Consider the following 22,940-nt stretch of genomic DNA (forward strand, 5'->3'; position numbering starts at 1 on the left):
GAGATGGGGAGAGGGAAGCCAAGGAGGCAGAGCCCTGGCTCCACCTTCTCCTTCAACTACAGCATCTTAGCTATTTTATATCTAGGTTCTGAACAAGATGTCAACTGACAAATGTCTCAGTGCTAAGAACAGTGGCTTATGGGAGACCTGAGGGTTTTAAGCAGGGGGCTGATGTGGTCTTCATTTGCATTTAGAAGTACTCCTCCAGATGCTGAGTGGAGGGTGGGTTAGAAGGGGAGAGACAGGCCAGAAAGCCTGTGAAGGAGGCCACAGTGGAGAGAAAGAGGCCAGATGCAGGGCAATGGCTGCAGGGCAATGGATTTGGGATTTAGTAGGCAGCATGGGTGTGGCAGGTGGGCACGAAGCTGAAATTGGAGGTGGACAGAATTGAGTAGACAGGAACCTGAAGCTGAGGTGAGGCCCAGGAAAACTGCTCTCTGAGAGGCCTGTGGTCTGAAGGGTTTGGGGGTGGGGAGACATGTGGGGGAAGGAGACTCTGCATCTAGCTTTCGGGAAAGGTGATGGGTGTGTGTGAGCCCCAGTATACTTTCCCCTCATCCCAGCCCAGTCTGGGTGCTAATTACAGGGCAGCCACTAGCTGCCTGCCCTAGGGGAGAGGACTCACAGGAGAAGGATCCAGAGAGGACAGGCTGCAGCAGGAGATTCTGCCATCAAACTTCATGAATGACTTCTTGAGGGACTCTGGACCTGCAGTCAGTGGGAACTGGGCTCCAGTGAGACCCCATCGATTGGGAGACAAAGGTGAAGGTGGTGTGGAGGGAGATGGGTAGAAAAGCCAGGATGCCCATATCTGACTATCTTTTTTATCCAAACCACTGGTCATCAAGTGGAACAGGGGTTGGATCTCCATGCTCCTTTACTCCCTCAATGAGGGCCCAACCATGGCATCATCAATCTCTAGGAGGTCTCATCCCTGTCCTGTGGAGGTTTCCAGTCCAGGAAAATAAAGAAGAGCTGGGTCCTGCTTTTGAGGAGCTCCCAGCGCTGGGGAACAGAGGAGATTCAGGCTTGAGCTGAGGTGGAACAGAGTGCTCATGCTCCCATCCCCTATCCCTACACTTGACCCTACTTCTCTGGGTCTTGCTGATAACAGCTTCATTCAACTGCCTTGGGCAGAGGGAGTGGGGCAAAGTTGGCAGGCAGCCCAGAACAGGGGAGAAGGCCAGGCTTTTTGCTCTTCCCTGCACCATTGTTCAGGCCTCTCTAGTCCTTTATTCTTCCCCACCCCAGTCTTTGGCCCCAGGAAAGCCCAGGCTCAGCAGCAATGCCTGGAGAGCCAAGGCACCTAGATTCTCTGTAGCTCCACTCCTTCCTCCCTGTGAAACCCTGGACAAGTTCATACACCTCTCTGAGCCCCATGCAAACCAGAGAAATTATCCTTCCCATTCACCTTCCAGTAACCTAAATGGGAGAGGGAAGTATCCCCCTCAGTTGCCTGGGGCAATCTTAGATGCTCCTTCTCCTCCCTCTCTCTGCAGTAGGGGGAGGGGAGGCTGGCCTTTACTGAGAAGGGTAAGGGGTGAGTCACGTGCCCCTCCCCGTTATGGCTCATATGGATTAATCTCTGACTCACAAAGGGGTTGGATGTTGAAAGGATTTTGTATTTATTTATGGGGGTGCGGGGGGGAGGCTCGGACTAGCCCAATCTGACAGTAGGTCAGGAACCAAGTGGCCCTCAAGACTTCATTGAATGTCACCTGCTGTAAGGACTCCCCGGGTCTGGGGTCTTGCTTTTTTTTCTCCAAAGTAAGGAGCTGGGCAGAGAAAAAAGGATCTTTAGGTAAAAGGATTCTGGTTTAGAGAAGGTTATTGGATACCACAGATGAAAGGGAGAACCCTTTTGAGAATTCACTAAATGCAACTACATAGTAAGGCTTAGTTTGACAGAACTGGGGAAATTGAAGGCCCAGGAAGGGGAAGGCTTTATTTAAAGCCATTTAAACCTGCAGAAAGTAATTTAGAATTTCTGCCTCCTACCCTGAGTTTTTCCTCCCAATTTGCTCTTCAAAAACAGAGATTTCTCATTTTACAGCAACCCAGAGCTGGAGACAAAAACCTGCACACACACTAGTGCATACAGATGTGTGCATGCCCCCGGCATACACACAGCAAATTATGCCCTACATCCAATACAGACCCCCAGTCCATCCGCATCCACCCGCAGAAGTGAATGCAGGGGTCCAGAGGCAGATGCACCCATGGGGATGTGTAATCTACATCACCCAGCACAACCTTGCTCATACTGAAGCTCCTTTTGGGCTTCTCCCCTTCCCTTCCCCTGAGATTCCAGCTCCTCATGCCCCCCCATCTCCTTCCCAAAAGTCATCTCAGACCACACGAGCCTTTTCATGTACTTCCCAGAGAAAATCTGAGGAAAACCCGTTAGAGCACAACATGAGGGATTGAAATTGGAGCCTGGGCTTTCTGCTCTCCCCCAACACATCCCCCCTACTCCCTAAGCTGAAGCAGGGAGTACAAAAAGGATAGTGCAGCTCCTGGGTTTCTGAGTTCTCTGCCCTCTTCCCTTGCCAGAGGGGGCACCTGACAAAGCCATTATCATGCCTATTTTAAAGGTGGGGAGGCTGAGCCCAGCAAGGGGAAGTGACTTGCCCAGGACTACATGGGGAGGCAGCAGGGCCAGGGCTTATTTCCAGAGTGGGATTTGTGTCTGCGCCTCTCGAAGCCACCGGCTGCACAGTCCTTCCCCTGCTTTCACTGGGATAACTCGAAACTGGGGTTGTGAAAGGGCGAGAAGCTACAGGCCTGAAGCCTTCACAGAAAATAAAGCCTGGCTGTTGCTGTCTGGAGTTCCTAAGTGTGCAGCATCGCGAGAGGCAGTCCCCAGCTTATGAAGCCAATCCCTGTACTCGATGTGTTAATTTCAACCAGAAGCCCAGCTATCCCATGACAATGACAAGTAGGGACTGGCATAGGTTCACAAAGACCAACAGAACTGGGACAAATTTGGAGGCCAGAGTTCCCATCTCTGGCTATCACCTTGAGGATGAAGCCTCATAGCCAGGCATTAAAGCCCCTCCACAAACGGGCTCCTGCCCACCACTGAACCTGTTCCCTCATTCAGAAAATTAGTATAATTAAAACTGTGTCCTTCATCGGGATGGTATGATTGCATGATCAAATTCCCATAAATAAGATATGCAAAATAATAGGGCTCAGCAGTTATCAGAATAAACATCAACTTTCCATTCTCTCTCAGGTTCTGTCTTTTACCATCAGTATCCCTCCCATTCTGGACAGAGATCACAAACTCATTCTCCTTTCCTTCAAGTCTTTTGGTGGCCTTCCGGCCTTCCATCTAACTGGACAAAGTGCCCCTTCTGCACACACCTACACCCTACATGAGTACAGCACACTGTACTGGATGCCACGAGTCTTACGTTCAAACATGTTCCCTGCCCCCAAAGAGCTTACATATAGAGACAAGGTGAAAACCCTGTGAAAAAGGCAGACAAACCAAGAACACGGAGAAAATAAGTAATTTAATTTTAAACCAGAATTTAAGACAACAGAAAAGTTCATGGTGCTGTTCATGACTGCAAAGTGAACTGAACAGACAGTAACTACTCTGATATTTCTGAGGAAGGAAAGAACCTCTCAGGCTGGGGGAGTGGGAAGGATTTAAGGAGAAGGCACTTTTGATCTGAGTCCAGAAAAACAGAAGGATTAGGGGAGATGGAGAAGGGAGAGGCTGCAGGAAGGGGCTGTGGATCAGGCTGACAGGAAGCAGCATTCCCCTCCTCCAGGACACTGGCGCTCCTGGGGCAAGACTTGGTCTAGCTCACTTCTGCGCCTCCACTGCAGCACACTCAGGGTGGTCAGTGACACGAATGGGCAGAGGCACCGAGGCGGAGGGAGTCAGACACTGAGAGGCCAGGGCAGCACTCTGTGCTTCTGCATCTCACCTAGACTGGGGAACCACCACTCCTCCTCCCTTCACCCACCCAGCCTCTTCCTGTCCTCTGTGCTGTTGCATGTCCTCACCGGAAAGCAGCAGAACCAACATAGGAGGGCATTACGCCCCTTCAACATGATCTACCAGCTCCACTCCACCACTTAGTGCTGGTACTCTGTGATCCTCAGGAAGTGCCACATCTTCTCTGGGCCCCTGCCTCAATACCAGGGCATTAGACAGAAAATTGGGGACAATTCAGTGTGTTCAAGCCAGCAGGCTCTCCATGGAGGGTCCATATGCAGCAAGGGTGGAGGTCCCACCACTGACACCTTGTTCCAGAGGTCTAAAGTGCTACTGTCCATCTACGGCTTGTTCCTAAGACCAGAGATCATATAGTCCACCTCTCACTTCGGGCCTCCACAGCCCGTACCAGGCCTTCTCCCAGGATGGCAAAGTCCTCCAGGATTGCTTCTACATTAGGCACCATCACCAGCTCCCCACCTTGAGACAACACCATGCGGCCCTTTGTGTTGGAGGCCTGGAGGAATCAGAGAAGTGAAGTGTCACAGAGGCACACCCAGACATCCACACCCACACCCACTTCACACCTAACACAGGGTCACTCATGGAGCAGGCCACACAGCCATGCATGCCCACATGGAAGCACATGTACACACTCAGAAACAGATGGCTGTCACCAGCCAGCACACCTTGAAGGGTTGAGGCTGGAAGCTGGTGGGCTTCCAGAGGACGCCAATCACCTCTCCACCATGCTGGTCATAGAAAAAAAGGGCCAGGTCCCCAAAGGCCTCCTAGAAAAGGGCAGGATAGACAAGATTACAGGACAGTCACTTCCATAGCCCCAGCTCTACCTGGAAGTCTCCTCCCCAGGGTCAGTCAGTCCTTTAGGACCTACCCTGAGCTGTGCCAAATAGAGCTGCGGAGGATCATAGCCCAGCACGGGCATCAGGGACGAGTTCCCTGGCTCACTGAGCAGGCCACGGCAGAAGGAGGCAGCTGGCGAGTCCACAGCCTGGCGGTGCCGGGGGATGTGGCGGGGAGATAGGCGGATCAGCACATCATACATGTCTAAGGGTGGCCGGAACACTGTCTGAGGAAGGAAATGGAGGGTCAACAGTGCCCACGTAGAGTTGGGAGCTGACCACAAACCCCTCTACATGCCCACCTTGACTCCTCCCTTCCCCTTTGTGTGACCACCCATTATGGGCCTGAATGTTCATCTGAAGGCAGAAACACTAAGACCCAGCTGGTGCTAGCTTAGGTACAGCACGAGGAGCACACGTCAGAAACATGAGGCCTGGATGGAGCTGGGGCCTGGCTCTCCTCCAGACTCTGTCACTGCCAGTCACCCTGGGCAGCCTCCATGCCTCCTCTGGACTGTCTCACCAAATAAGGGCACTGCCATCCTCTGAGGGCTCCTAGAGCTCCACACTTCCATGGTTCAGAGGCAGAACCCCCAGAGCCCCTGGAGTCGGTCTTGGTCAGTGGCTTACCCTGATATCTCCAGGCCCCCGGGGATCCAGTAGCTGCTTTTCTAGGATAGGTAAGGCCTTGGCTGCCAGGACCACGAGCTGCTGTAGGATCTGGGGGTTACATATGTAGCAAATAAGTCTGACCTGACCACAGGTCTCTCTCTTAGCTCAGGCTAAGTTTGTTTTTTTTTTTTTGCTTTTTCCTCAAGGGAGGAAAAACATTTGGGGGCAGAGATGGGATTGAACCTGGGACGAGGGTCCATCCTGTGTCCATATGGAGCTTTTGCGATCCTGAGGGGTAATGATGACCATGACAGGGAGTTGTGTTCTAGTTGCCAGGAAGCCACTGTGGATCTTCACCTGCTCTTCCACTGTGGACAAGAAGGAATCTGGGATCAGCTTACCCCTCTACACAAGATACGCTTTGGCTGCCTCCTACTATATACCCTGCAGCTATCCATTAAAAGGATTTTCCAATGCCCCTCTCCCAGGTGGCAAAAGCAATGAAAGGGACACTGAATTTGCCTCATCTTAGCAGAGCATTACACTCCCAGACTCAGTCCAGAGACAGAATTTTCCACTGCCCAGCACCCAGGTGGTTTCTGGCCTCTACAAGCTGAGGCCTGCCCCGGCCCCCTCCCACCCTATGCTCCCACACACCTGGGGAATTAGAAAGCTGACACCTTCCTTTCTGCTGAGACCAGGAGCTCCTCATATTACAACCAGAAAACACCACTCCTACCCAACCCCTAAAAGGTCTGGCTGGGTATCTGCTCTAATCTGGACTGTTCAGTGCTCCTCACCATAAGTCTTCTCACCTGTGGTTCAGAGTGCCCCTTCCCCTTCACAGCCCTCCAGGTAGCCTGCTTACCAGCCCTAGTCCATTCTGTTTCTGGTCAGCATGTGGGCAAACCACATCTCTACAGTCTCAGAGTTCCCTAAAGGCTTGATCCAGGCCTCTCCCTTCTACTAATTCTCCACCCCAAGGAAGTCAGGGTCAGGTGTTACACTACCTGGGATAGGGGAGGCACAGAGAAAACCTAACGGATTCACAGAGAAAACCCCCGCCTGCCATATTCTGCAATCCATGAAGTCCCACCACTTACCAGTGAGCTCATTGTTCAGGTTGACAATAAGGGGGTTGTTCTTCCAATCAAAGGTTGATACCAGGGAAAGGAACCGAAGGAAGCCCACCTGGGGGGAGCTGAGGAGAAGAAGTGAGCAAGGTGGGGTCCAGCCACACATCCCTAGTTTTCCTGTGCAGTCTAGGAAGCCTAGACTCCTTGACATGGATTGAGGGTATGTCTTAGAACCCCTTCTGTCACTTGCTTCAGCCACCCCCTCCCATTTGAACTGCAGGTACAGCAAGAGGAATGAAAACAGGCCCCAAGGGGAACTTCCTGGAGAGGGAAAAGGTAGAAGGAATCACCTGGGAGGAGTGAAGGGCTCAGGGTGCAGAAAAAGGGCAGCAGCGACCAGGTCCAGGCTCTCATCAGTGAACCCCTCACCCAGGAGCTGGGCACGCACCCACCGCTTGGCTAGTCGAGCCACGCCTGAGAAGGCTGGGTGCTGCTGTTGGAGTCTGGGGGGAAAGAGGGAGTAGCAATGAGACTTGGGCACTCAGGGCTCAAGAACAGCATTTCAGCCCTAGCACTACTATTTTATTAAAACTTTATCCAACATTGGGCTCTGTGCTAATGCATTACATGTGTCATCTCATGTCTTCCTAACTAATGACTCCAGAGGTTGGTCCTAGCATTATTCCCATTTTACAGATAAGAAAAATAGGTCCAGTGGGGAATCCTGCCCAAAGGGATTTAGCCAGTGAAATGTCAAGGTCAAGATTCTAAAACTTGCCTGACACCAGAACTCATATCCTTAAATATTATTCCATCTGGCCTCTCAGAGAGACAGGTGGCCAGAAGAACTGAATGGGGGCAAAAAAGGGTCTATAGACAGAGGAGCTTGTGCAGGTGGCCATACCCATGCAAGGCACTGGTGAGCAGGGGCAACTGCTTTGTGTCCTTCTCAAGGCGGAGGGAGGTAGGCGTGTCCCTCAATGAGATCATCCCCTCAGGGCTCCGCATCTCCTTCAGGATCTGGGGCTCCCGCTGGTAGGCCACACGAATCCTGAACACAAACCCATCCTATTGGAAGAGAACATGGGATGGGAGGTACATGTCGGCTTGGAGCACCCTGACACTCCCCTCCCCACGCTCAGAGGTATCCTCACCCTGCACCAGCCTAACCTTGAGGACATCAGTGTGTGTGGCTGTGGCCCGGCACTGCAGCCCATGCTGTTGCGTCAGTAGCTCTGCCAGGCGCAGCTGGAAGGCAGCTCGAACCCGCCGTATGGCCTCAGCATCCTGTGGCCACTGACCACTGCCCTCCAGGTGACATACCACTGGGGAGAAGAGTGAGCAGTCTCAGACTGGGGTTTGGGGTGGGAACAGTCCCTGTCATCCCCTCCTAAGAGCCCCCTCACCAGTCATGGGCTCCACATAGGCTGGACAGGGCTTGTCAGGCCGGGGCAACAGTGAGGCCTGCTCTCGAAGGCGCTCATGGAAGGAGTAGGCTGGCCAGACTGGAGTTGGTGGGAACACCTATGGAATAAGGAGGGCTGAAGAAGGGGCTTGGAACTGGGAAGGGATGTCAGGAGTTGGAAGGGAGGATACTGGTGGCGGTGGGGGGATGGTGAAGCAGAGGTGGGAATCACCAAGCGGAAAGGGTTCCCTGCCCTCTTGTACCTCACCTCAGTGTAGCGCAGCACTGGGTGAGCTCCTTGCACAGCAGACACAGTCAACGGGAGACCTTCCAGCCCCCACAGCAAGCGGCTGAGTTCATCATAGCAACACACGGCAGCTGCCAGGGCCTCCTCACCTGTGCTTGTCTTTGAGGGAGAAAACAGTCAGGAGGCCAGGACCCTGCAGAACTGCAACTCGCACCCCCCCCGACCCCGCCTCCGCCCCCACCCCCACATCTGCAATGGCTAGGGCTGCTGTGGAGCCAGTGTCCCCTCTGCTGGACATTCCAGGAAGTGCAGCCTGGCTGGGGCGGTAAGGGCTCTAACCCCCAACCAATCTAGCCACAGGCTCCTCTACAATCCTTAGCCTTGACTGCAGTCCTGAATCAAGGTCCTTACCTCTTTCAAGCCTTGGGTCAATGCATCCAGTTGGCCCCCCATATAGTGGACACAGGTATCTGGGATGTCAGCATGGCTGGAAGAGGGGCACAGACAGTGTATACACTGGGGGCTAGGAGTTAGCTGCTGGATGTGAACTACTCACCCCAAAAGCCAGGGTCAGACCCTCCTGAAAGGCTCCCCCAGCCCACAGTTGCCTTCTGGTATTCAAATGCTAATACTTACAGTGCCAAGAGGTGGGTGACCACCTGGTAGGGAATAAGGCGCTTCTGGGACATAGAGACTGCCTCCCAGACCACAGCTTCCCGAATGGCTCCATCCTGGAAACGCCGGAGCTCTGAGCGAGATCCCCAGAAATGGCGGAAGTCAGTGGCCTGAGGAGAGGAAAGGAGTGATCGGAGAGATCAACAAAGGAGTGATCGGAGAGATCAACAAAGAAGGGCTCTGTCAGAAGTCTCCCCCAGGGGCCTCAATCAGGTGCATATGCCGGGATTCCCAAGACAGGGCCAAATCACCTCTCAAACCCCAGGGCTCCTCACCTGGGGCTGGTCGGCCTCTGGACCCAGCTCAAGGACACTGGTCAGTCCCTCAGGACGGAGGAGCAATCCCAGAGTCAGGGTCCCAGAGTCTTTGTGCTTTGGTGGCTCCTGGCTGATGTCCCACTGCAGAGTGCAGAAAGGCTGAGCTAAACCCAAGAGTCCTCCAGTGTAGTCTGGAAACCCACTTTCTAATTAGATGGATGGTGAGTTTTTGTAGCTCCTGGGACCCTGAATCCAACCCCCTTTTGATCCACAAACTCTCTGACCCACACCACCTCACCTCTGAGACTCGGGGCCGAGAGTGGGCCAGCAAGTGTAGCCGGGACCCCAGGCCCTGCTCCAGGAGTGTGGTCAGTGGACCCAAAGCAGCTGAGACATAGTCCCCACCACGGTCCTGCAGCTCAGGCCACAGCTTCAGCCAGTGACAGGCTGCCTGCAGACGACTCAGTGGACAGAGGCTGAGGATGGGGCATAAAGGGACAGAGGGAGACTCAGGTACTGCTGGCCTCAAGTATTACCCCATAACCAGGGAAATCTGAGCAGCTGCCTGAGGACCTCTTCCCCCTCACTATAGCCCTAGGGAAATAGGACCCACTGACATACTCTGTCACCCCTACACTTACTGTAGGATGTGGTCAAAAGCCCGGATCATGGGTTTGGGAGTCATCAACAGCAGCTGGAATCCGTCCTCCGCTTTGCTGTCCAGCAACACCATAGACAGCCGTGCTTCATGCTGCACCTGTGGCCACAGGGACTCAGATGTGAGACCGCCACCAGTGTACAGTACCCCTCTTCATTGACCCAAGGGCTCAAAAGTCATGCCTAACCTAAGCTCTTTGGAGAGGAGTTTTCTGAGGTTCTGGTACTGGCAGAAGACAGAGGCTGGGATGGGATACAGTAGTCGCTCTCTATCTTGTGGTTCACTTATCATGGCCTCACTGTATCATGGGATTTTTTAAAGTATTTAATTACTTATCACGGATTTTCACTATATTGCGGGATTTTGAGGTACTGTATATGTATGTTGTTAAAGTTACGTAGGTTTAAGAGTAGAATATGTTTAAGAACATAAGTAGTGTTTACAAAAGTGTGGAAAAGGTTAATAAGGGAGTGGGAAAGATTAATAAGGGACTGGAAATGGTTTGTAAGTGTGTGGGAAGGGTTTATAAAGCCTCAAAATATATATAAATACTAAAATAAATGTACAGTTCCTACTTGGCAGATTTTCACCTATTGCGGGGGGTGGGGGGTGGTCTAGAACATAATATATGCGGTAAGTGAGGGAATACTATATCTGGGAAACCGAGTGGGGAACCATTGGTACCTGGTGATAAGTGGAGGCAGTGACATCAGCACAAAGGTTGAGACGGCCCGAGGAGTCCAGGAAGACAACAGGGAAGGCCTGGTGGAAGTCAGCCAGGGCCGGCTTGGAGGGGTAGAGAGAAGCCAGTCACGGCTGGGGCCTTACCTCCAGGTTTCCTTGCCCAGACTTAGCCCTGCCCCACTCACCAAGGAGGGATCTGAGCTGAAACATAAACTGATACCGTTGACTGTCAGATCTGTGGTGGCTGAAGTGAACCAGAGAAGATGAGTGTCAGAAGGCATTCCCCTCTCTGGGGACCCAGACCTAGTGACACCCTCCAACTGAAACTGTCTCTGGGACTCAGCCTGCTCAACTGTCTGATGGCAAGAAACTGACGTATCCCTGACAAAGCAAGAGGAATGATTCCTAGGATGAGTGGAATCCTTGGCCTTTTTGAATCTAGTCGTCTTACCTAGAAACTGCAGGACACTTCGCAGGACTTGGTAGCCGCTCATGGTGGTATGGATCTTGCGTGTGGACACAAGGAAGGCAACCAGCATGGAGACAAGGAACCCACTAAACCCTCCCAGGCCCTGAAAGAAAGATGGAGAGAGGCCCAAGCTCAGAGCCAGGTCACCACGCAGCGAGACAGGAAGCCAGGCCTTTCCCAACCCACCTTATCCAGTTCTCGCTGCCGCAGCCAGACCTTTAGAAGTGCCACACCGTCCTTCAGCCCCAAGGCGGAGCCCAGCACAGTTGACAGCAACTGCACATGGGACTCGAGGGCTGTGTCCTGTAGGACCCACGTGTTATAGTGGGGTGTGGGGGGCTCTGGACTACCTGTGGGAGGAAAGGAAAAGCCGTGAGAAAAGTTCCCATAACACCCTTCCATCCAGCTCCACCTTGACACCAGTGCCTGCTCACCATCCCCTGGAGAACTCTGGCCTCGATACCAGGCAGAGCGCACATTGTTCTTGGAGGGCAGCAGGCGGCACGGGCGGAAGAAGTCAGATGGAGGGCACACATGAAGACGTACAGTGACCAGGTGCTCTTCCTTCCCTGGGAGGGGACAGAGGGTGCTGAAACCCTGCAGCCCCCCTTATACCACCCCTCACCTACTTGAGGGCCCCATGCACTCCACTTCAGAATTTGAGGCCCCTATACTTTCCTCTTCAAACCTCTTGCCTTAGACTTAAGGGCCCTGTGCTTCCCTCACTGGATTTGTCACCCCACACTGTGCCCTCTGCCCAGTGTGTGCCTCCCACCATGAGGCCGCAGCAGCAGCAATGGTTTCAGGTGGCAGCCATTGGTGTAGGAGAAGCGAACACTGCCAAAAAGGGGGTCTTGGGCCAAGTGGTGGGCCAAGTGGGCCAAGTAGAGGGCACGCTTGCGGAAGTAGCGCTGGTTCAGCCCATCCTTGTCCTGTAGGATCTCCTGGAGAGGGTCAGGAAAAGAAATGGCCAGGCACGTAAGTACCTGCTGTGAAGAGCCTGGGGGCCCAGATGAAGCCACAAGATTCTCCACTGGCCAGAGTGCCTGAGTCAGGGCTAGCAACACCATACTCATTTCACAAGGGTTTAAAGGGGTGGCAATTGACCCAAGCGCTCATCTAAGTAGCCCTCTAAAGACCACTACAGTGGTCTATTCTTTAGTTTTAGTTTTGTTTTTTTTTTAATTGTTGTTCTATTATAATTGTCCCATTTTCCCCCCGCAGCTCTCCCCTGCCCTGCCCACCTCCCCCTTCTCCCAGTCAATCCCCACCTTGATGTCCATGTCCATGGGTCATTTATAGTAGTTACTTGACTAGACCCTTCCCCTTCTTTTTCCCTTTCTCCCCCTCCCATGTCTATTCTTCTGATTTAGAATTCAGATTTCAATCCACTAACAAGTGGCAGGTGGGAAAAATAAAAGGACCCTGGGAATTGTAGGTGGTACAGTGGCAGGTCTCTCCATCCCCTGAACTCTGGGCCTCACCCTGGGCATGGTCAGTGCTACATCCACATTGATGTCCGGCCGGATGCAGGTGCCCAGAAGGTAGCTGCCTACAACCGTGACCTGGGCTGGGGGCAAGAAGCGGAAACAGCCCTTCACAGTATATGGCACTTGGTGTAAAGGGACTTGTACTCCATTTGGGAGCCAGGCCTGGTCAGTCAGCTGTGGACACAGAGAATTATTGATTTGATTGACTTCTGAACATGTTTCCTGGATGACTAGTACACTGCTCAAATACAGAATGTCAACATATTTAAAACCAAACTTCTGATCTTCTTATAAACATTTATTCCCTATTAAGGCAACTCCATACTAGTTGCTCAAGCCAAAAACACTAAATCACCTTACTCACCTGTTAAGAACACCCATCTCACTTTCAAAAGGCATCCAGACATGACCATTTTTCTACTTCTCTACCCTTGTCTGAGCCCCCACCATTTCACTGCATAAGAGGCTCCTAACTGATTTCCCTGATTCCACCTTTATCCCACTGTTCTACTTTCAACATAACAACCTGAGTGAACTTTTTACTTTTTTAAAGTTTTACTTATTTACTTTTAGAGAGAGGGAAAGGAAGGGAGAAAGAGAGGGAGAGAAACATCAAACAGTTGCTGCATGCTTCCAACTGGGGACTTGGCCCACAATCCAGGCATGTGCCCTGACTGGGAATCAAACTGAGGACCTTTCAGTTTGTAGGCCGGTGCTTAATCCACTGAATCACACCAGCCAGGGCCTGAGTGAACTTTTTAAAACTGACGTTAGATCACATCACTGTCCTACAATCCCCACCCTCTGCCGTAGTCTCCCACTTCACCCATAGCAACAGCTTAAGTCTTGTTTTGGTGCAGAAGACGCTGCATGAAGTGCTCCTTCCTCCATTACCTTTCTGAACTCATCTCCTTCTATCTTCCACTCATTCGTTCCATATGTACTTCTGCGTTGACTGTTTTTCCTTCCAGGAATGCTCCTCTTCCTTTAGATATCTGTACGGCTAACTCACTTCCTTCAAATCTTCACACAAATGTCACTTCAGTAAGGCCTACCTCAACCACCCTATTTTAAATTGCAAATTGCCCTGGCCAGATAGCTAAGTTGGTTAGAGAGCTGATCTGATACACCAAGGTTGCAGGTTCAATTCAGAGTCAGGGCATATACAAGAAACCACCAGTGAATGCCCAAATAAATGGAACAACAAATTGATGTTTCTTTCTCTTTCTCTCTCTCTTTAAAATCAATCAATAAAATAGATACGTATACATATAAAATTGTAAACCACTCCTCTGATATTCCCATAATCCCTTTACCCTGTCCTTTTTCCTTTTTTCATTGTGCTAACCACCTTCTAACATTGCTATACAGTTTACTTGTCGTGATTATCATCTATTGCCCATATCCCCAGCACTAGAACATAGGCTGCTTTGTTCACTGAGGCAGCCTAAGAACCTACTGTAAGGTACATAAATGTTTGCTAAATGAATGAACATGTGACTGACTGCACTCACAACGGAGCCTCCTGGCTGTGAGAATAAGCTCTTTAGCACCCTAACCCCTCTAGAGAATAGCAAGACCCCTGTTCTAGATGCTCCCACTAAGGACCTCTTCTGGGCTTCACAGTTCCCTATATCATGGGTCTCACCTCTGTTTCAGGGGTTGAGGGCACTTTCATGATCCGCTGGTTGACATCCCGTAGGAAAGCATCAACCCGCTCTTTCTTCTTTTCTGACAGCCTCACTTCCTTCAGTAGCTCCTCTACCTGTAAGAGGGGGTTGGGAAGAGTCCTTCAGCCTCAGGATCTCAGGTCTGCCCCTCTAACATAAGCCCCAGCCACGCAATAGTACCTGTAAACGAAGCAAGCTGGAGTGGAACAGGGTCTCGGTCTCCCTAAGGCGATTCAGCTCCTCACTGGTAGGTTCCTTGTACAGTTCTGCCCGGCTAAGCTTCACCGGCTGCAGGAAGCCCTCCACTGAAGACCCAGCCACTGTACACTTCTTTGAGGACTCCTTCTTCCCCTTCTTGACTGTGCCTTCCAGAGCAGGCTCCATCATCTGTGGCCAGTGAGAAGAAGAGATGTTCAACACCCACTGCCTGTGCCACCATAAGAGAATGTAGGTAAAAGATTTACCTGCTCTGGTCCCTCTTTTGAATGGGAGTCAGATTGTGTAAAACTCAGGATAATTACTGAGCTCTAGACTTAGAACTCCTTGGTTGAGGACTCCCTGTGTACCTGACCACACTATCATGGAGCACTGCTTGGAGTTGGCAGGGGAAGTAACTGACTGGGCCCTCCCTAAACAATGCATGAGCTCCTTCTATTTCCAGGTACCATGTACCAGGGTGCTTCCTCTTCTGCTGTAAATGCCATCTCCGTTCTCGCTTTATTCAAATCCTGCCAGGTTCCACCTTTCCTAAAAAGTCCTGACTATAGACTGTATACATTAGTGCTCAATTAGCAATGGAAAGAACTTGAACCTACTGGCTCCGCAGAGCATACTCAGTAAGTCATCCAGTCCTCACAATAATCCTGGAAGAAAACGGGCACTTGAAGTAAGTCTCGTGAGCTCGAGGTTCCACAGTTGGTATGCCTATACTGTGAGCAGATTTCAAACCCTGGTCTGCGGGATCCCAAACCTCTAATACAGCCCTGAACTCCGCCCCCAACCACAAACCTATACCCGGGAGAGCCTTAGTGGAGCGTTCTAGGAGCGCCACCATGTGCCCCAGGCTGTAAGCATGGGGCGAATGGAGCCTCCCGAGGATGTCGCCCTCGTGCCCCTTGCTGGCGAGCGCTGAGGCTTCACTACCTCCTACACGCTGAGCATCCCTTCCTCCCAGAAGCTCACCCACCTCCGGTTCCCCAGCAGCTCCGCAAGGCTGTGTTCCCGCAGGAGCTGGCCCCATCTCTCCGGGTCGTCTTGCTCCCTCACTTCGGGTTTAAAGTCGGTGGCACCACTTCGTTCCACCGCGACAGAACTGCCGAAGCCCCTCCGCATAAGTTGAACCCCCTAACAGATCTTCCGCACCCTCCAAAAGATGCACTGCGGTAACCTCAAGGAAGCACTAAAGCATGCCATCAAGCCTCGTGCCTCGGGATTCCGCCCAGCTCCAGAGCCATTGGACAAGTGCCCGGACGAATTGCTCGCCATTGGTTTCTGTCACACTCAAGAACCGCCCATTATGCGGGAGGAGCCAAACAGGATTTGATTTACGGTCTTTTTGCGACACAAAACAGGAAGCTTGTCGGCAGCCAGGCGATCGCTTCCTTTTTCTCACTTCCTCCGCTTGGGTCAAAAGGGCAAGGGCGGAGCTAATTTTGGCCCTCTGGGGAGGATTTGTTTGTTTACCCAAGTGATTCGTCTCCTTTTTCTCATCCGCCGCATCATAGCCATTAACCAGTCTCCTTATTTCTACTTCCAAAATGTATCTTGAATTTATTCACTCTTCTCTGTCTTTACTGTCAATTTTAGTTTGTTACATTATTTTGCCCCTAGATTATTTTAATAGCTTTTCCCCAGTTAATTATTAAATTTTCTAAATTTACTTAAATGTTGCAATAGTAATATAATGAACAACCATATAATCATAGTCCAATTATAAAATTCAGGAAATTTAACCTTGGTTCAATACTATTAAATAAAGTCCATATTCAAATTTTGCCAACTATCTTATACTATTATCCTTTACATAGTAACGTTTTATTTCTTGATGCAAGATCATGCATTAATTAAGTCATATTTCTTGTCTTCTCTCAATCTGGAATATTTCCTGACCTCCTACAAGAAGTCAACTACTCCAGCAATTCAGCCAGTACAAAATCATCTTCTCTCCGTGGCTGGTGTGCTCAGTGGATTGAAAACCAGGCTGTGAACTTAAAGGTCGCCAGTTCAGTTCCCAGTAAGGACAAATGCCTGGGTTGCAGGTCAGGTCCCCGTTTGGGGGTGTATGAGAGGCAACCAATTTCTCACACAGCAATGTTTCTCTCCCTTTCTGTCTCCCTCCCTTTTCCTCTAAAAATAAATTTAAAAAATATATGTTTTAATTGTCTTCCTGAGCTCTCACTTTTCTCCAATGGACTTATATTCAAAACAATCTCTCCCAAGTTCCTCCATTTCTCCATAAAATAATGTTCCTCTCCTTTGTGGGACTTGCCTATGGCTTTTGTTATAGCTTATTTGCCCCAAATCGTAATTCTTTGCTGTTCCCAAATATACTCATTTTTGCTGGTAAAAACAAACAGAGAAGAACTATATGCACAACCAATGGGCATGGACTAAGAGGGGGGACAACTGGAGGGAGGGGCGTCACTGGGTGTAGGGGAACAAAGGGAAAAGAAATTGGGACAACTGTAACAACATAATCAATAAAGCATATTAAAAACAAAAACAACAACAACGAAACAAAACTGACTTTTTTTTTAGTGTCAACACTCCCAATTTTTCCTATAATGAAATAAAAATTTCTACAAGGCCATGATCAATATGGTCTCTCACTCACTATCCCATTGGTTTTCCTGGTAACTCCACCCCTTGCTTCCTTAGCTGTAGCAACATCAGCCTTCTTTCAGTTCCTTGGTTGTATCAAGATTTTTCCCACAGCAGAAATTTGAGCCAAACTGTTTTCTCTGCTTGGAATGCTTTCTCTTGACTTTTTCTCCTTTTCATCCTTCAGCTCTTAGAATAAATATCACCACTTTAGTTAGGCCTTCACTGACCACCCAATCTAAATTAGGTTTTCCCTTATTTTGTCACCCTATTTATTGCCTTTTTTAGGACTTTTTAGAAAAACAATTTTGACTATTTATCAATTAACTATCTCTTTGCCCTTGACTTAAATCCATGAAAACAAGGATGGGGTCTACATACCCAGTATCTAGAACACTTGAAATACTCAATAAATGTCTACTGTATCAATGAATGTGACCACTGTCAATCTTCTAGACTTGTCTCTTGCCATTGTCTCCAAATTTTGTGCCCAGTCATATTAAACTACTTGAAGTTTCCCTACTCTGTTTTGCTCTCTTGTCCTGCACCTTTGAACTTCTAGAAGACACCCCTGCCCAAAAAAACTTGCTGCCTTCTTTGCTCAGAATGTTTTGTTTTTTCCCCAGCTTTATTGAGATATAATTGACAGATAGCATTATTTAAGTTTAAGATGTACAATGTGATGATTTGTTACATGTATGTATCATAAAATGATTACCTCAGTAAGTTAGTTAACACATTTAACATATCCTTCACCTCACATAATATACCATTTGTTGTGGTGGTGGTGATGGTGGTAGTGCTGGTGAGAACACTTAAGATCTACTCTCTTAGCAACTTTCAAGCATGAAATGCAGTATTGTTAACTATTGTCATCACACTACGCATTAGATCTCCAGAATTCATTCCTCTTACAACTGGAAGTTTGTACCCTTTAACTTCATTTCATTTCCCCTGGCAATCACCAGTTTGCCGTGTTTCCATGAGTTTGGCTTTTTGAGATTCCACACGTAAGTGAAATTATACAGTATTTGTATTTGTCTTTCTCTGATTTATTTCACTTAGCATGATGCCCTTAATGTTTATCCATGTTGTCACATATGGCCGGATTTCCTTTTTCTTTATGGCTGAAGAATGCTTTGATTGATAAGGAAGTTTTCCTAGAGGAGATGGGGCATGTGCGTGAATAATGATTTGAGTTTGAATTGACTGAGAGGAGGAAGCAGCACTGTTTCAAGCCTGAGGAAAACCAAAGACCTGAGAAATTAGTCGACCACTCATTCCACATTGGATGACACTTAAAGAAATGTCAGATCCTATGCTCAGTGTCAAGAATAAATGATACATGATATGATCACAAGCCAGAAACTGGAATAATACTCCTGCCCTCACATTTCACAGGCTGGTCCCTCTATTCATTTCAATGTAACCTTGCAGAGGTTTATTCTGTCCGTACCCTGCCTTAAAATTGCATCCGCCCCAACATTTTCAGTCTTGGCTTCCTTAATCACATTTATTAGTATTCGCCAACATTTGCAACGATGTTGTCTGCTAATTACTTGGTTTTGTCTGTTTCTGTCTCACCCACTAGAATATAAGCTCAGTGAGGGCAGAACCCAATCATCAAACCCAATCATCTCTGTCTCATTCACTACTGTATCCTTGGAATTTAACACAAGACCTGTCACATAGCAAGCACTCAATAAATATTTGTTGAGTGAATGAATGGCTCTTTCTTAAGGTACCTCAGAGGCTGGGAGAACGATGTAAACAAGTAATTGCAAGATAGCGCTGGGGTAATGATATGTGCAGATTGTTGTGGGCATGTTAGACTAGGAACATTACAGCATAGTGGTTAGGAGCCAATCACTAAAGTGAGATGGCCAAGGTTTAACTCCAGTTTCTGCCATTTATTCACTGGGGTGACATTGGGTGACTTTCTTAACCCCTCTAAGTCTTGTATGCAGTCTAATAGATAATCTAGTAATGACCATCTCATGGATTTTTGTGAGAATTAAATGGAATACTGTATATAAAGAGTCTGTCACATACTGATGCACAGTAAATGTTAACTATTATTATTAAAGGAAGATTGTGGTTCCTCAAGAGCATTATTCAAGACTTACATGTGTTAAGATATAGAGAATGACAGATATGTTAGTCTCTTATGGTCAGAATTAACTTATGTAAAACAAATACCCTTACCTTTTATTTATCTTACCATGATTTCCATATCTTTGCAAGAAAGGTAACTGATTCTTCAGTAGAGAACCTGGTGATACCACAGAAACTGAAGGTAAATATCCTGTTTTCTTTACCACCAGAGGGCAGTGATCAGTCAAGTCACTGTCTCCTTGTCAGTATGAAACAATATGAGGAAGGTCTAGGAAGCTGTTTCTGTCATTCATTCTTTTGACAAATCTTTGAGTACCTACTAGTTGTCAAACATTGTAGGAGCTTGTATGTGGTTATGAAGAAGACTTTTCATCCTTATACAGTTTATAATCTTGAGCACCTACTATGTGTCTGAGAGATCCTTATTAGACACGGAGGTGGAGGGTGGAGGTTAAATTTGTGATTTGTTGTTGTTAACGACTGTCTTCCTGCTCTTGGTTGCTAGCCCACAAGAACAATTACTTAGTGTCTCTTTTGTGTCAGACAGTGACACAGATCCACAGGTTGCTGAGGATCCAGGGATAGACACGACAGTTTAGGTGCTCTCCCTCTCCGGAGCATACCTATGCCTTTCCTGTCCCCCTCTACTTCCTGTTGCTTATAGTTTGCAAAAATAAAAGACAGCTTCAACCTACTAATAAACAATGTATTACCTGCTAGGATTAAAGACATGAGGCACAACTGTGGAATTTTACTTCCTCTGACCTGAGAATGGAGAACCTTAGATATACAACTCATTAACAAACAGGGCTGTGAGCCTCCCAGACAGGTGTATGTTTATTAGCTTACAGGCATGGCCACTGTGGATATTCAGTATGATTTTGTGAGTTAATCTGAGCCCAGGAGCACCTTCTGGTCTGAGGGCCAGGTGTGTGTACCAGTGGATTACTAAATATCTACCATCTTCTGGGTCAGGGTGAGGCTATGATGAGTTTATGTGGGTGCAATGCTTTGAAGATGAACTTTCTGCCTATTTGTCTACTCATAGTCTTGTTATTAAAGGTGTCAACATCATCTCCCACGTTTCCAGGTCAACAATCTTCTTGTCTCTAAATTAAGTGGTAGAGGAGAGGAAGCCAGAACCAGTCATACACCATCATATTGTAAGGAGGGACGGCATCAACTCAAACACACCCCCTCCTCAAAAGTGAGCTCTAATTCCAGTGCAGTTTGGCCTCAAGACCTACAGAGTAGAGTTGGGGGATAGGGAATGAATGCATAAATAAGTGGAGCAACAAATGTTTCTGTCTCCTTTCATCACTTTCTCTAAAAATTAATTTAAAATACTGAGCCCTGGCTGGTATGGCTCAGTGTATTGAGTGCCAGCCTGCAAACCAAAAGGTTCCTGGTTCAATTCCAGTCAGGGCACATGCCTGGGTTGCAGGTCAGGCCCCCAGTATGAGTCGAGTAAGAGTCAACAGATTGATGTATCTCTCACACATCGGTGTTTCTCTTGCTTTCTTTCTCCCTCTCCTCCCCTCTTTCTAAACAAATAAATACAATCTTTAAAAAAATACTGAAATGTCATCTTTGAAAAAAACAAATTAAAGGGGTTCCTTCAGTGTGGATTGTGCACAGTGACTTCCATCTGAAGAGTACCCTTTCAAAAGGAGGTAAAAAGAGTAATTGTAGCTCAGTTGGTTGGAGCATTGTTCTGTGGACCAGAAGGTTGAGGGGTTTGATTCTTGTTCAGGGCACATGGATCCTGGTTGCGGTTCCATCCCTGGTCAGGGCGCAGACAAGAAGGCAATCAACAACCTAATGAACAAAACAAACAAATGAGCAAAATAGAACCAGAGAGGCAGGGAAATGAGGAACAGACTGACAGTGACCTGAGGGGAGGAAGGAGGTGGGAGCAGGGAGGGGAGAGGGGGGAGTTGGGAGGGGGGAGGGGGGAGAAAGGGGGAAGAGGAAGGAAAGAAGGGGAAGGGCCTAGTCAAGGAACAGGTATAAACCATGGACATGGAAAACAGGGTGGGGATTGACTGTGGGAGAGGGGAGAGGGGGGAGGGGGGCAGGGCAGAGGATAGCAATGGGGGGAAAAAATGGGACAACTGTAATAGAACAACAATTAAAAAAAAAATAGGCAATCAATTGATGTTTCTCTCTCGCATTAAAAAAAAAAAAATGTAACTTTACAGTGGAGAAACCTGACGTACTACCTCAGCTAGGTGATTGAGGTCAGTATCAACACTGATAAGTCATGTTAATATTAATATTATGTGTCCTCGATATGATGTGATGAAAATGTCATTTTACCTCTGTGATCTCGCCCCCCAAACCCTATAATCCAAGTTTAATCATGAAGGAAACATCATACATCCTGAGGGACATTCTACAACGTAATTGTTTAGTAGTCTTTAAAACTGTCAAGGTCATCAAAAACAAGTAAAGTCTTAGAAACTGTCACAGTCAAGACGAATCTAACAAAACATGAAAACTAAATATAGTGTGGCTGTCCAGGATGGGATTCTGAAACAGAAAAAGAACATTAGGCATAAACTAAGAAAATGTGAATAAAGACTTTAGTTAATAATAATATAACAATATTGGTTCATGAACTGTAATACACGTACAATACTAATGTATGTTAATGGGGGAAATTGGGTGCCTATGGAAAAATATGGGAACTCTCTGTACTATGTCTCAATTTTTCTATTATCTAAAACTGTTAATAAAAGTCTATTATGTAAATACTGAAGGGGGTTGTATCCAGAATACAGCTATGACTTTAAATTATTATTTCTTTCTTTGAAGTTTCTCTTTATGGATCACTTACCATGCACCAGTCATTGTGCTAAACCTTGTATATAGATGATTTCATTTAATCTTTACAATTGCTTATGTTTAATTAACCTTCTTTTGCGGAAGCTGATGAAAAAGGAAGAGGTAATGTAAATGGTAGAGCCAGGGTTGGAACCAAGGATCTTTCTGACCCTGCAATTCTAAATGTGTGGCACTCTCACAGTATCGTGGCGTTTCAGGGAAACATTATAGGATATGATTTCTTAAGAGAAAAGGGTATTCTATATAAATCATGGGGATTGAAGGCTGTTTCCACATTTCACTTTAGTCACGATTATCTCAAAAGTTCCTCAGTTCCAGTTTGGACATTCAAGCTGTAGGGGGTCAAAGTTCAATCACAGTACTTCATTTTACAAATGGGTAAACTGAGGGATACTCAACAGCACTTGCTCCAAATCATTCAGAGAAGGGCCAGAAATCCAGGTTCAGTCAGATTTATTATTTGTCTATTTCCCATAGCTGCTCCTTCATAGTTAAGAACGGAAATAGAAGTTCGCCTATCTGCCTTCTCCATTTTCTCGATGGAAACTGGCCCCACTCACCACCACCCTCAAGTGGGTGACACGCTGCGGTAGGGCTGATCCTACAAGAGATGTTGGGACACTAGTTCCCACCAACAAGACCCACGTTCTCGGTACATCCTTGTCAAGGACCCACTGAGTGCGCGGATTACAGACTGTGTTCCACGGGGAAGGGCTTGCAGAGGACTAGGTCTCCAGGGAGGACGCCTAAGGCCATTGGATATAGATCCACGGAGGAGGCGCTGATTGCTCTAAGACCAGAGGCTCCTTTCCGGCGCGCCTTTGGAAAGAACCAGCGTGTCAAGCTGCACAGCCATCATTCTGAAGCGAAGGGCATCCCCTGAGGCCACACTTCGACCCCACAGCTGCTCCGCTTTTTGAGGGCGGGGCACAAATGCTGGCGTCACAAAGCGCCGCCAGCGCGCAAGGTGGACGAGAGGAGGCGGGGAAGTGAGAAGAGGAGGAGGACGAAGAGCAGGCGGAGGAGGGAGGGGCGCGCGCACGCGCGTCGGGCCGCCAGTGGCCGAGAGCCGCCCCCCTCCCGGCGAGCGCCCCTCC

The 22,940-nt window shown here is 48.4% G+C and overlaps 1 protein-coding gene across 1 annotated transcript; it reads right to left on the reverse strand.

The window, feature by feature from the left end:
• Positions 1-3,500: 3,500 nt before the first annotated feature.
• On the reverse strand, positions 3,501-15,502 carry NOL6 (nucleolar protein 6). Its single transcript, XM_090274283.1, has 26 exons — positions 15,248-15,502; positions 14,242-14,448; positions 14,040-14,156; positions 12,386-12,565; positions 11,677-11,845; positions 11,336-11,470; positions 11,088-11,251; positions 10,884-11,004; positions 10,618-10,676; positions 10,433-10,534; positions 9,732-9,847; positions 9,389-9,566; positions 9,109-9,231; positions 8,795-8,943; positions 8,570-8,645; positions 8,180-8,317; positions 7,913-8,030; positions 7,677-7,831; positions 7,411-7,574; positions 6,857-7,009; positions 6,534-6,631; positions 5,674-5,798; positions 5,449-5,538; positions 4,851-5,045; positions 4,645-4,746; positions 3,501-4,472 (listed from the first exon to the last, which is right to left on the reverse strand). Exons 1-26 carry the CDS (start codon positions 15,299-15,301, stop codon positions 4,323-4,325), a joined length of 3,438 nt encoding a protein of 1,145 aa, XP_090130409.1. The 5' UTR covers positions 15,302-15,502; the 3' UTR covers positions 3,501-4,322.
• Between the last annotated feature and the right edge of the window lie 7,438 nt (positions 15,503-22,940).

This window comes from Furipterus horrens, unplaced genomic scaffold (assembly GCF_987537825.1).
Source record: "Furipterus horrens unplaced genomic scaffold, mFurHor1.1.pri manual_scaffold_4, whole genome shotgun sequence".
Taxonomy (NCBI): Eukaryota; Metazoa; Chordata; class Mammalia; order Chiroptera; family Furipteridae; genus Furipterus; species Furipterus horrens.